Here is a 13,818-nt window from a genome sequence, read left to right on the forward strand (position 1 = left end):
GCTACTCTGTTACGGGGAATGAAAGCTTTTGTCTCAGTCTATCTGCATTTTTTTTTTTTCTGAGCCTGCTTTCAATGCCACCTGGCTTTTTACCAACTATATTTCTCAAGCTACCTTTCTCTATACTGTCACACTGTTAGAAACTGTATTTCCCATGCTACCTTACGAACTACATTTCCCAGGGTGCCTTTCAGGGACAGGGAGAAAACTCAGCTGCAGCCAATGGCGGTCCTGGTTTTGTTCACACGGTCAAAATCAAGTTTCTGCTCCTTTACCATGGGAGGTTTTTGAGTCAAAATTAAGCTTTTCGCCTGGCACCATCCCCAGAACAGATCACACATGTCCACGTGCACTCAGACATATGCTTGTTGCCAGAAGTGAAAACTTCTTGGTGCTTCACTCTCCCACCTTACCAGATCAGTGAAAAGGAATGAGAGCTTTCTCAGAGAGATTTTTTTTACCCCAGATAGAACTTCTTTGTCTGCTTGCCTCCTCCCACAAGATGCAGTCACTGATGCTGCTGCCACAGCTCAGGACCTACACACTAAGAGCACCACGCTCTTTTCCCGAATCTGGGACCAACCAAGTGTCCCCACAGCAGCCACACCTATAGCTGGGTTTTTTGTTTTGTTTTGTTTTTTTATTGTAGGGAGGATCCCAAAGCCTCCACTGCTTCCTCCATGCCAGCAGCCCCTCCCCATGTCCTGCACCACCTCTGCTGGGGCTCCACCCTAGGGAGAAGCTGTCCCTGCTTGGCTTTTTGCCTGCACTCTCTTGGGCGTCAGCTCTGGCCGCAGGGGACCCTGGCTGCTGTTTTTCTAATAATGGCTTGTAGGGGATATAGGATTAGCACAGAGGATTTGCCATGTTTCAAGGGTTTTTTTTTTTTTTCTGTTTTTCTAGGGCCATTACAGGTAATTTTTCCATTCTGATAGATGTTATTTCCAGGTGAACCTAATTTTTGCCCTTACAGGAAGAAAAGAACTCTGAGAAGGAAAGACCTGAAAAGCTTTCAGTTTTTTAGTGAGTGATTACTAGGTTTTTCCCAAGACTGTTCCCTATATTCTGCTTTTGCCAAGAGGAAACCAACTCTGATAGTAAGATGTTATCAGCAAGCATTTGTATTCAGTCGCAATAGAGCAGAGGATTTGGTCACACCCTTGTCCGCCTCGGGGAAAAAAAAAATTTTTTCCTGCCACTCAGGGCTTAAAGCTAAGCTATCCACGGTGATCTTTTTCTGCCCATTTTCTTTCAGAGTATTTTTTCATGACTTCCATTCTTCCCCCAGGAATCTGCATTCATAGTCCCAAGAACACAGCTCCACTGTCTTGTTGCTTTACTATCTTACCCAAAGCTTTTTCTATATTATATTCCTATATTTTACCTTATCTTAAGTTTCTTTTTACGCTATATTCCTACCTTACATTTTTTTTCCTAGTTTTTATAGATAGAAATTAAGAGAGAGAGAAAAAAGAAAGAAACCTAGATAGAGATACTCGCTGCAGCCTAACTTTCCACTTTGGCATTTCTTTCAGCCACTTTACTTTATCTATACTCCTGAAAATAGAATACCCCATCTTCATTACACTACAAAACTAGACATGCCAAACTGCTTCCTATGGGGCCCCCAACCCTCCTTTCACTAAGTCCCTGGTACCTATTCTTGGCACCATCTATGGGGGGGCTATCCATTTTTCTGTGGGAGGCCCACTCCTACTTTTTCCCCAGGGTACTCTTGAAGAGGGAGGAGGGAGAAATATTTAGATAGAAAGATAGAGGAGAGAGAGACAGATAAAAACACAGGATAGCCTCAGGAGGGTCTGAATCATAATCCACTGGCCTCTCCAGTATCTTCTAAAGGGCTTTTTATAGGCACACCAATGGGTAGAGCAAAAGACCTCCCCCTAGCACAGCCAAGTACAGACCTTTCCAATCACCTAGTAACTACAATCATTATCAAGCAATCCTCCAATGCAGCCCTGCTGGGTAAAGCAAGCTCAGATCTCACTATAAAACCTTTGTGGGTCTCCACAAACCTCCAGAAGTTCCTTTGTTGTACAGGATTGTTTTGGCTATCCTGAGTTTTTTGTTTTTCCCTATGAAATTGAGTATTGTTGTGGAATTTTGATTGGAGATTATATTGAATCTGTAGATTGCTTTTTGTAAGATTGACATTTTTACTATGTTGATCCTACCTATCTAAGACCATGGGAGATCTTTCCATTATCTGATATCTTCTTCAGTTTCTTTCCTTAAAGACTTAAAGTTCTTGTCATACAAGTCTTTCACTTATGGTTAGAGTTACTCCAAGATATTTTATGTTGTTTGTGGCTGTTGTAAAGGGTGATGTTTCTCTGATTTCTTTTTCAGCCTGTTTATCATTTGTATATAGGAGGGCTACTGATTGTTTTGAGTTAATCTTGTATCCTGCTACATTACTGAAGGTATTTATCAGCTGTAGGAGTTCTCTGGTAGAATTTTGGGGGTCACATGTGTACTATCCTATCATCTACAAATGGTGAAAATTGGGCTTCTTCCTTTCCAATTTGTATCCCCTTGATCTCCTTTTGTTGTCTTATTGCTCCAGCTAGAACTTCAAATACGATATTGAATAGATATGGAGAGAGTGAACAGCCTTGTCTTGTTCCTGATTTTAGTAGAATCACTTTGAGTTTCTCTTCTTTTAGTTTAATGTTGGCTGTTGGCTTGCTGTGTATTGCCTTTATTATGTTTAGGTATGTTCCTTGTATCCTTGGTCTCTCCAAGACCTTTATCATTAAGGGGTGTTGGATTTTGTCTAAGGCTTTTTCAGCATCTAAAGAGATGATCATGTGGTTTTTTGCTTTCAACTTGTTTATATGGTGGATTACATTTACAGATTTTCATATGTTGAGCCATCTCTGCATCTCTGGGATGAAGCCTACTTGATCATGGATGATTTTTCTGATGTGTTCTTGGATTCGGTTTGCCAGTATTTTATTGAATATTTTTGTATCAATGTTCATGAAGGAGATTGGTCTGTAATTCTCTTTCTTAGTTGTGTCTTTGTGTGGTATGGGTATCAGGGTAATTGTAGCCTCACTAAAAGAATTTGGCAATGTTCCTTCTGTTTCTATTGTGTGAAACAATTTGAGGAGTATTGGTATTAGCTCTTTGAAATTCTGGTAGAATTCTGTGCTGAAACCATCTGGCCCTGGGCTTTTTTTTGGTTGGGAGACTTTTTATGACTGCTTTTATTTCCTTAGGGGTTATAGGTCTATTTAAATTGTTTATAATCTTGTCTTGATTTAATTTGGGTTGTGGTACCTATCCAGAAAATTGTCCATTTCTTTTACATTTTCCAATTTTGTGCAATACAGGTTTTCAAAGTATAACCTGATGATTCTCTGGATTTCCTCAGGGTCGGTTGTTACATCTGCCTTTCCATTTCTGATTTTGTTAATTTGGATGCTCTCTCTCTCTGCCTTTTGATTAGTTTGGATAAGGATTTGTCTAAACAAGCCAAGGACCTGTATTACAAAAACTTTAAGTCCCTGAAGAAAGAAATTGAAGAAGTTGTCAGACATCCCCCATGCTCATGGATAGGTAGGATTAACATAGTAAAAATGGCAATCTTACCAAAAGCACTCAAAATACCCAATAGTTCAATTAAAAAATGGGCTATAGAACTAAAGAGAGAATTTTCAACAGAGGAAGCTCAAATGGCTGAAATACATTTAAGGAATTGTTCAACATCCTTAGTCATCAGAGAAATGCAAATCAAAATGACTCTGAGATACCATCTTAGACCCATCAGAATGGCTAAGATCAAAAACACTGAAGACAGCTTATGTTGGAGAGGATGTGGAGCAAGGGGAATACTCCTCCACTGTTGGTGGGAATGGAGACTTGTACAGCTACTTTGGAAATCAATATGGTACTTTCTTAGAAAATTGGGAATCAGTCTCCCTCAAGACACAGCTATACCACCCTTGGGTATATACCCAAGGAATGCTCAATCATACCCCAAGGACACGTACTCAACTATGTTCATAGCAGCATTATTTGTAATAGCCAGAGCCTGGAAACAACCTAGATGCCCTTCAACTGAAGAATGGATAAAGAAAATGTACATATACACAATGGAATACTACTCAGCAGAGAAAAACAATGACATCATGAGGTTTGCAGGCAAATGGATGGAACTAGAAAAAAATCATCCTGAGTGAGGTAACCCAGACTCAGAGAGACAAACATGGTATGTACTCACTCATAAATAGATACTAGATGTAAAGCAAAGGATAACCAGACTGCAACTCACAACTCTAGGGAGGCTACCTAGTAAAGACGACCCTGAGAAAGACACAGGGATTGCCCAATGACAGAGAAATGGATGAGATCTACATGAGCAAAACATGAGAGCTTAGGGGAGCAGGAGGTACCAGCTGGATCAGGAACAGAGTGGTAGAATGGGGAGGGAGATAACATGATGAATGAAGACCCCAGGGGAATAGGAAAAAGTAGAGTGCTAGAGAGGTCCGCAGAAATCCACAAAGATATATCCACTGTAGACTACTGGCAATGGTCTAGAGAAAGCCTGAGCTTCTCTGCCCTGGTGACTGGGTGGCCGAACACCCTGGCTGTCATGATAGAACTCTCATCCAGTGTCTGATGGAATCGGATGCAGAGATCCACGGCCGAGCCCCAGGTGGAGCTCCTGGAGCCCAATCAGCGAGAGAGGGGGGGGATTGTTCATGAGTGAGAGATATTGAGACCATGATTGGAAAAAGCACAGGGACAAATCACCAAACTAGTGGAAACGCAAGAACTGTGAACCAATGGCTGAGGAGCCCCCATGGAACTGGACCTGGCCCTCTGGATAAGTGGGACAGTTGATTAGCTTGAACTGTTTAGGAGGCCCCCAGGCAGTGTAGCAGGGACCTGTCCTTGGTGCAAGGGATGGCTTTTTGGAGCCTGGGGCCTATGCTGGGATACTTTTCTCAGCCTTGGTGTAGGGAGGAGGGGACTGAACCTGCCTCGGCTGAGTCTACCAGGCTGGGCTGACTCCCCAGGGGAGACCTTGCCTTGGAGGAGGTGGGAATGGAGGGTGGGTTGAGAAGGAGGGCTGGGGAGTGGGAGGAGGGAGGACGAGGTCATCTGTGGCTGATATGTAAAATCAAGTTAATTATAAAATAAAAAAATATAAAAATAATAACTTCATGAACAAAAAGTAAAGACAAATAATCTCATTCTAAGTAAGATTTATTTCTAATATAAATATGTTTTTAACATGTGAAAACTTAATTTATGATCACATAAATAAATTTCTTGAAGGCAACTTGCCATATCTAAGAGACAGTTTGACCAGCCAGTTGTAGAAATTTATCCTAAAGTATCATTTGTAGATACTGTTAAATATTTTCAAGCCTTGTGTTTCTGTCTACAAAGAAAGACCGTGAGGGAAGTAGAGGACTCTCCAAATGCCTATGTACAAGTACCTGCTAATACTATTCATTTTGACTCTATGCAAAATTCAGAAATACCATTGATGCTGTATTCTAGTAGAACTGTACTTTGTTCTAGATTATGATCTCAGCTATAACCCTCAAGCATCACTGTCCCAAGGCTTCTGTAGTGATCGTCACAGCCATAAGCAACAACCCTAAAGGCATTGGTTTCTCCCTAGAAAAGACATAGACAAGATCATGGAGCACATACTAAGCACTCAGCAAGGGCTGGTGTCCCAATGCCACTAGATGTGTAATGTTCTCTCCAACTAAACCTGATGAATGGCAGTTTAAAACTCCTCAATCCCTTAGTAACACTGTGATAGGATCCTTCAAACATCAATTCATTTTATTACTGTAAAAATTTTCCTTATGAAGAGATTGAGGTTTTATGAAGGGATTGAGGTTATAAGAAAGAAAGTTTTCACTCTTTTACATTTACTTGAGCAATTGACTTTTAATAGTTTAAAAGCATCCATCTTCTTCAAGGTGGTGGTGTTCCTCCAAGTTAATACTTTCCTGCTCTCTTGACTATAGGTTGCTACTGGCAGAGCTGTTACTGAAGATTTGGACCTCTATGCTACATCTCGAGAGAGACGATTTCGTTTATTTGCATCTATAGAATGTGAAGGACAGTTATTCATGACTCCATATGATTTTATTTTGGCTGTTACAACAGATGAGCCCAAATGTAAGTAAAGATTTTAAATTACCTTTATAATTTTACTTTCATAATAATTTAAAATATATTAATAGTATTGTGATAATTTTCAAAGACTTCCAAAGATGGTGGTAAAAGTAATGGATACTAAGCAGTTCTGGTCAGGTTAAATAGATGACAATAAAAATGAACTTTGAAGAGAAGAATCTCTAGTTTGTAAAAATATGGGATAGTATACATATTTTAGAATACATAACAAAAGCAATGTGACAACTCAGAATTCATTGTTTTATGCAATGTTTGCAGACTGATATTTCTTAAAAACCTTTATTATGTCTAAAATTGCAGAAATTTTGAGTCACTTCCTTGTATATTGAACTTCAACACCACCTTCCTTTAGATATTCTTATAAGAGATTAATGTTCTACCTTTTATTTCTTGTATCCAAAATGAGTAAAGTAATTTAGAGGACTGGCATTGAAGTTAGCCTTGCTCAAGAATTCTACTTTTCTGTCTTCTGCATTTGGCTTAGCTCCTGAATTATAAAGATGGGCTAATTCCATCCCACTTTTCCATATGTTAAAGGAGTGGTTTTCAAACATTTGGGCAGCTGCACAGTTTTTGGAAATGCTTTATTACTGACTTAATAAAAAAGCAGCAAGATTCTTGCTGGGTGGTGGTGGCACAATGCCTTTAATCCCAGCACTCGGGAGGCAGAGCCAGGCGGAGCTCTGTGAGTTCGAGGCCAGCCTGGTAAAGGGAGATCCAGAACAAGCACCAAAACTACACAGAGAAACCCTGTCTCAAAAAAAAACTTTAAAAAAAAAAGTAGCAACATTCTTGTATACACTTTTATATGTTCTTTTCAATGAAGTGTATAAAGAAAATCCACTTCACAGATAACAGGTGGTTAGGAAAGGGAAGACTACTTTCTTCTGACCTTGGGCATTCTCTTTTTACATTGTCACAACTTGCTAGTAGTAGTTCAGGCTTTCAAACACTCCAAAAATGGTATTGAAAGATTCTCTAGAATGAAGGGTTTTGGGCTAGATTAACTGGATGGCTGGATGGTAAGAATGAGATTGAGAAGGAAAAAAAAGTCACTGAATTTTTGACTGATGTATTTGAGATGTATCAAATATGTAAAAGTTGGATTTATCTAGTTTCAGCTCACTGAAAGATAACTAAAAATTAATGCACCAAATAAATTGGCTAATATTTGCTTCAATTTCTCATAAGAATATATGATAATTTAGACGAGAGCAGTTATAGCTGTTTTCCTCCAGATTAAAACCAAACTTTAAAATTTTTTCAATAATTTGGCAAACTTGTGCAAACTAGCTTTTAATTCTTTCCAACCCCTCAGTGCTAGACATTAGATCCAGGGATTTGTATATGCTGCACAAGTGCTTTTCTGCTGAGTTTCATCACAACCCTCAATGAATTGACTTTAGATGCTTTGAATTCTCAACAGTGAAGGTCAAGGAGAGGTTTGAACATTTGGGATTTGTCTGTACATGATTCGTAGTTAATGCTATGTATGTTGAAGTTGTCCAGAGAAATACTATACTATTTTACACGACAGGGGACCAATCCTTGAGGAACTCTTACACTTGCAAAGATGGATATACAAATGCTAGAAAAGGGTAGGCCTCAAAAGCACTATCCAGAGACACAACAAAAAACAAAACAAACAAACAAAACCCAACATAGACTGGTACAGTCATAGAGGCCAAAGGAAATGGTTGGGGTGGTTCAGTGAGTGGAACACTCCTGAGAAGTCAGTTAGATGAGGATAGAGTAGATTCTAGACTTAGTAATATGAAGGTTGCTGAGGATTTCAGGGAATTGACTAGGACAAACACTAGGTTGCAGAGTGGAATACGAAAGAGGAACTGAAGGCAGTGACTGGCAAGTATAATCTAGTCGAGATGCTCAACTCTGACAGGGAAAGGAAGTGCAGCTGCATTGGAATTTGAAGTAGAGGCTTGATCATGCAAGATTTTAAATCCCCCAAAATTTTAAAAGTAGAATTTGGTTTTGACTAGAGGGAAAGGCCTGAGAAAAACACACAATCAAGACAGTAGTGGTGTATTTACAGTAGTCACTTTGGAAATGCATAGGGGAGAAAAAGCTGAAAATTAAATAGGGCTCTTTAAATAGTAATTATAAGGCTAAGATAAGATGTATAGCCCTTTGACTTAATTAACATGGTATAATGTGAGTTATTTAATTTTGAGCACTCTATACTAATTTTATTAACATAATATAATAGTAACCTCATGAAGAATTTTTTGAGAACACATTGTGTGTGGCTAGTAGACTAGAACCAGTATTGGATCTGTCATCATCATTGTGATCACTTGAATTCATAATTAAGATTTTTAACATCTGATATAATTTTATGATGAAATTCAATAGGAAAGTGCATTTAAGTGTTTACTTAGTAATTGTAGCTCAAATAAATGTTAATTGTAAATATACCACATTGTTTCTGATAACTTTTTTGGAAATTATTTTTTTTCTTATTTTTCTCTTTAAAGTAGAGTTTAAAAGGTAAATTTCCTTTCTAGGATTAGAATATGTAGTTATTTTCCTATAGCATCAAGAACAATTTTAGTTTATATGTTTAAAAATACACTATTAATTCAGACACAAAAATGTATCACAGATATGATTAACATCAGCCTATAACTTGAGAAATAAAATACTTCTAATATGAAATCGACTATAAATTTAATACCTCCCTCCACCTGTTATATTTATATACTCAGTGATTTCTTATGATAAAGGAATTTAGAAAGTCAGAACAGCCTTTGAAGACTTATCTTAATGGTTCTTTAGTCTTTATTTCTTTAACAGCTAATAATATTGAACATGGTACATTTCCTGCAGAATGAATATGTCTTTTGTGAATAATCTACTCTGGAAATCTCATGAAACCACAAACTCAAGAGTAAATCTAACTTCCTCGTTGGATAAATAGCTTCTGAGCATTGCATAAGAACATGTCCATGTAGTTTTACTTTTTATGTATTTTTCTTACACTCTTTCTGAACTGTTATTTCATTGTTCTGCTTACTAAAAGGAGCCATTGCAGAATTATGTGTACAGTAGCATAGGTAAGGTTACATGCCAATCCTGTGATTTCCGTGCTTGATCTCTATTCATATATACTACCTAGGTAAAAGAAAGATTTATTTTAAAATAGAAGAGAATTGATCTCCAAGAAAAATTAGTTTCAAAATTTTATAAAAGTATATTTTCACCTTTAATCTCAAGATGAGTTAGTATATTGCCTTAAAAAGAGAGTTGCATAACAATGTGCCTTCTGTATAACTTTAGATTTGGTATATTTTTAATTACACAGACTTGCTATGTAGAAACAATTACTGATAGTCCACCGGTTTTCCTAATGCCGGTATACTGTAGAACTTAATTCCTACCAACCTAGAGATATTCTTAGCCATTTACAATGTCAGAATCTGAACAAGATTTGGGCTGTGCATCTGTCCCTGTATTTACTGTTTAAACTGAGATCATCGACAGGATAAAGAAAATGGTATTTTATTCAGGTACTACGCTTGTGTCTCCAAACTACTTCTAGAACAGCCATATACAGAAGGGAGAATGTAAATTGGGTAAGAACTTTCCCAGCTCTCTGTTAGCTCCTCTTCTCTTTGCCACTATCATTTTTATCCGGGACAGACCTTCACCGAGGAATTATTTCCACAAATGCTTACTCATCTGATTCCAGCATGAATATTTTATAAGTATCATTATTTGTCCTTCAAGTCCCATAAAATATTTAACATTAAGTAGCTTAACTTAACATGGATCCAGAAAGGCCCAACCATAACTCAGTTATGGGGGAAAAAACAATCCTGTGACACTGATTTTACTTATTATAAGTTATAGTATTTTAAACAAATAGATACCATGAAAAGATCCTATCTTAGATTCAAATATTGAGAGTAAAAAACTTCTGCCTTTTAAACATAAAAGCTTGATTTTGAGTTATGGTTATATATGGTTACTAAATATGGATATACATTACATACAATATTATCTAATTATTTTATATTTATTTTAGTTGCTAAAACGTGGAAGTCACTTTCTAAACAGGTAAGTTAAAGCTCTTGGTATACAACATATGCATGTACACACATGATACACACGTGTAGGCACACATGCACATTATCTGATTATATATAATTATATGTTTATATGTATGTGTGTGTGTTTTACAAATTAAAATCCCATAATGGTGGTATTTTTTAGTCTTCATAGTATCAGTAAATAAAGGTTGGCAATTCCATGTGCTAGTGAAGATAGAGATTGTCATGTGTGAGTGTAAATAGTCTTCCTTGTTTAGAAACAATTATCATTTCTGCTAAATTGAAGCTGTATAGACTCTTTACCCAGCAGGTCCATGTCTGAGGTTAAATTTTACAACAGTACATTCACATGTACCTAGCAAAGTCCAACTTAATATACTTTATAACTAGGTCATTTCACATCTGTGTTCATACCTAGAGAAATCTTCAGTTACATACAGAAGAGGTTCAGAAGTCCGTAGACTGCTTATCATGCTTTAAAAAACAAGCACTTGAGTAATAGACCTAATACATTTTCAAAAAATATAACTCCATTCAGACAGAATTCAAAACTGGGAAAAGGAGACTACACTATTAAAGGATTCATTCACAGTTGGCAATACTAAGGGAAAATTAACATAAAATTCAGGCAGTAGAAACATCAGGGAGGGTCTCAAAGTGGTTTCTAATATACTGATGAGTGTCTGCTTTTAACTTAGCTACTTTTAACTCCCTTAACTAGTAAAAGGCAAATGCATGCTTCCTTGTGAAACTTCAGAAACATTCTCTTCACAGTTAAATGTAAGATAAAGGTACATGCTATCATAGCAAGAGAGCTAGCAAAGAGACATAACTCATTAGCTGAGAATTCTAGACTGCCCTGATAAAGTACCACAGCCTAGTGACTGAAACTGCATTTATCATTTCATAGTTCTGCAAACTAGAAACTTAAAGTCAGGGCATTAGCAGGTTGGTTTATTCTGAGGATTTTCCCCTTTTCTCTGGCCATCTTCTCACTCTGTTTCCACTTGGTCTTTCCTCTAATAATTTAGTTGAATCTCATATGATAACAGTGGTATTTTTGAAGGGCCTGTCTCCAAAGTAGCCAGGTTCTTGGGTACTGCATTAGGGCCATAATATATAGTATGTCAAGGAGAAAGAGGAGGAGGAAGAGGGTAAGAGTGGAAAGGAGGCATTATAAGGACTACAGTAGTGGCAATAATACAATTAAAAATCATATCCAATAAAAGTTTTGCAGGTTACTACTATATATAAAAATAAATGAATCAAAGTTAATAACAGGCTGATATTTAATTTTAATGACAATTATAAAAATTGCATTAAGATACATTTCACAATAGCAACAAAATCTATCATGTACTTAAAAGTGTACCATCTTAGCCACTTTTCTATTTCTGTGACAAAGCACTAAGGCAACTTAGGATAGAAATGATTTCCTTGAGCTTGTGGTTCAAGATGGCAGATCAAAGACTTGGCAGCAGAAACAGCTGAGAGCCCTCACCTTGATCCAAAAATAGGAAGTAGAACAAGTCTTTGGAAACCTCATATCTCACCCACAGTGACATACTTCCTCCAGCAAGGCCACATCTTCTTTTTTCTGTTTTGTTTTTTGTTTGTTTGTTTGTTTGTTTTTTGTTGTTATAATTTCTTAAAATTTTTTTATTTTACATACCAACCACAGTTCCCCTTCCCTACACTCTTCCCATTCCCTCCTCCCCATTCCACCCCTACCCCCATTCTCTCCTCAGAGAAGATAAGGCCTCCCATGGGAAGTCAACAAAGTCTGGCACATCATGTTGAAGGCAGGACCAAGCCCCTCTCTGCTGCATCAAGGCTGAGCAAGGTATTCTACCATAAGGAATGGCTCCAAAAAAAAAAACCCAGTTCATACACTAGGGATAGATCTTGGTCCCGCTGCCAGGGGCCCCACAAACAGACCAAGCCACCCAACTGTCACCCACATTCAGAGAGCCTAGTTTGGTCCCTTGCAGGTTCCCCAGCCTTCAGTCCAGAGTCCCTGAACTTCCACTAGCTCAGGTCAGCCGTCTCTAGGTTCCCCCATCATGATCCTAAACCCCCACCCCCTGCTCATACAATCCCTTCTACCTCTCTTTGACTGGACTCCAGGAGCTCAGCCCAGTGCTTGGCTGTGGATCTCTGCATTTACTTCCATCAGTCACTACATGAAGGCTCTATAATGACAATTAGGGTAGTCACCAATCTGATTATAGAGGAAGGCCAGTTCAGGCATCCTCTCCACTATTGCTAGGAGTCTTAGCTGAGGTCATCCTTGTGGATTCTTCCTAGCAACTGGTTTCTCCCTAACCCCTTAATGACTCCCTCTATCAAGATAGCTCTTTCATTGCTTTCCTTTTCTGTCACTCCCTCTAGTACCTCCCCCCACTCCCTCATGTTCTCATCCCCATCCCCATCCCTCTCCCCAGTTTACCCAAGAGATTTTATCTATTTTCCCTCCCAAGGTGATTCATGTGAGTCCCTCTTAGAATCAATCCTCCATGTTACCTAGTTTCTCTGGGGTTGTGGACTGTAGCCTGGTTATCCTTTGCTTTACATGTAATATCCACTTATGAGTGAGTACATACCATGCTTGTCTTTCTGGGTCTGGGTTACCTCACTCAGGATGATTTTTTCTAGTTTGATCCATTTGCCTGAAAATTTCATGATGTCATTTCTTTTTACAGCTGAGTAATATTCCACTATGTAAAAGTGCCACATTTTCTTTATCCATTCTTCAGTTGAGGGGCATCTAGGTTGTTTCCAGATTCTGGCTATTACAAATAATGTGCTATGAACATAGTTGAGCAAGTGTCCTTGTGTTGTGATTGTGCACCCTTTGGGTATATGCCCAAGAGTGGTATTGTCGGCTCTTGAGGGAGATTGATTCCCAATTTTCTGAGAAACCGCCATACTGATTTCCAGAAATGGCTGTTGTTTTGTCTCATTTACTGTCCGTTGCCTTACAGAAGCTTCTCGTTTTCAGGAGGTCCCATTTATTAATCATTTTCTCCCATTGTCTGTGCTACTGGTGTTATATTTAGGAAATGGTCTCCTGTACCACTGAATTCAAGGCTACTTCCTGCTTTTTCTTCTATCCGGTTCAGTGTAGCTGGATTTATGTTGAGGTCTTTGAACCACTTAGATTTGAGTTTTGTGCATGATGATAGATATGGATCTATTTGCAATCTTCTACATGTTGACATCCAGTTATGCCAGCACCATTTGTTGAAGATGGTTACTTTTTTCCAAGTTTTGGCTTCTTTGTCCAAAATCAGGTGTTCATAGGTGTGTGGATTAATGTCAGCGTCTTCAATTTGATTCCATTGATCCACATGTCTGTTTTTATGCCAATACCCAGCTGATTTTATTACTATTGCTCTATAGTAGAGCTTTTGAAGTCAGTGATGTAATAAGGCCACCCATACCTTTTAAAGCTCCCCAAACAGCCATCAACAAGAAACCAAATATTGAAACATATTATACACTGGGGCCATTCTCATTCAAACCACCAAATTCTACTTCTTGGCCCCCATGA

The 13,818-nt window shown here is 38.2% G+C and overlaps 1 protein-coding gene across 1 annotated transcript in view; it reads left to right on the forward strand.

Moving 5' to 3' along the window:
- Micu3 (mitochondrial calcium uptake family member 3) overlaps window positions 1-13,818 on the forward strand; it is an 85,003-nt gene that overhangs the window by 29,391 nt on the left and 41,794 nt on the right. Inside the window, 2 exon segments of the mRNA XM_028872365.2 lie at window positions 6,024-6,177; window positions 10,241-10,272. Coding sequence (XP_028728198.1) covers window positions 6,024-6,177; window positions 10,241-10,272 — 186 coding nt within the window.

The sequence above is a fragment of the Peromyscus leucopus genome, chromosome 17 (genome assembly GCF_004664715.2).
Source record: "Peromyscus leucopus breed LL Stock chromosome 17, UCI_PerLeu_2.1, whole genome shotgun sequence".
NCBI classification, from domain to species: domain Eukaryota; kingdom Metazoa; phylum Chordata; class Mammalia; order Rodentia; family Cricetidae; genus Peromyscus; species Peromyscus leucopus.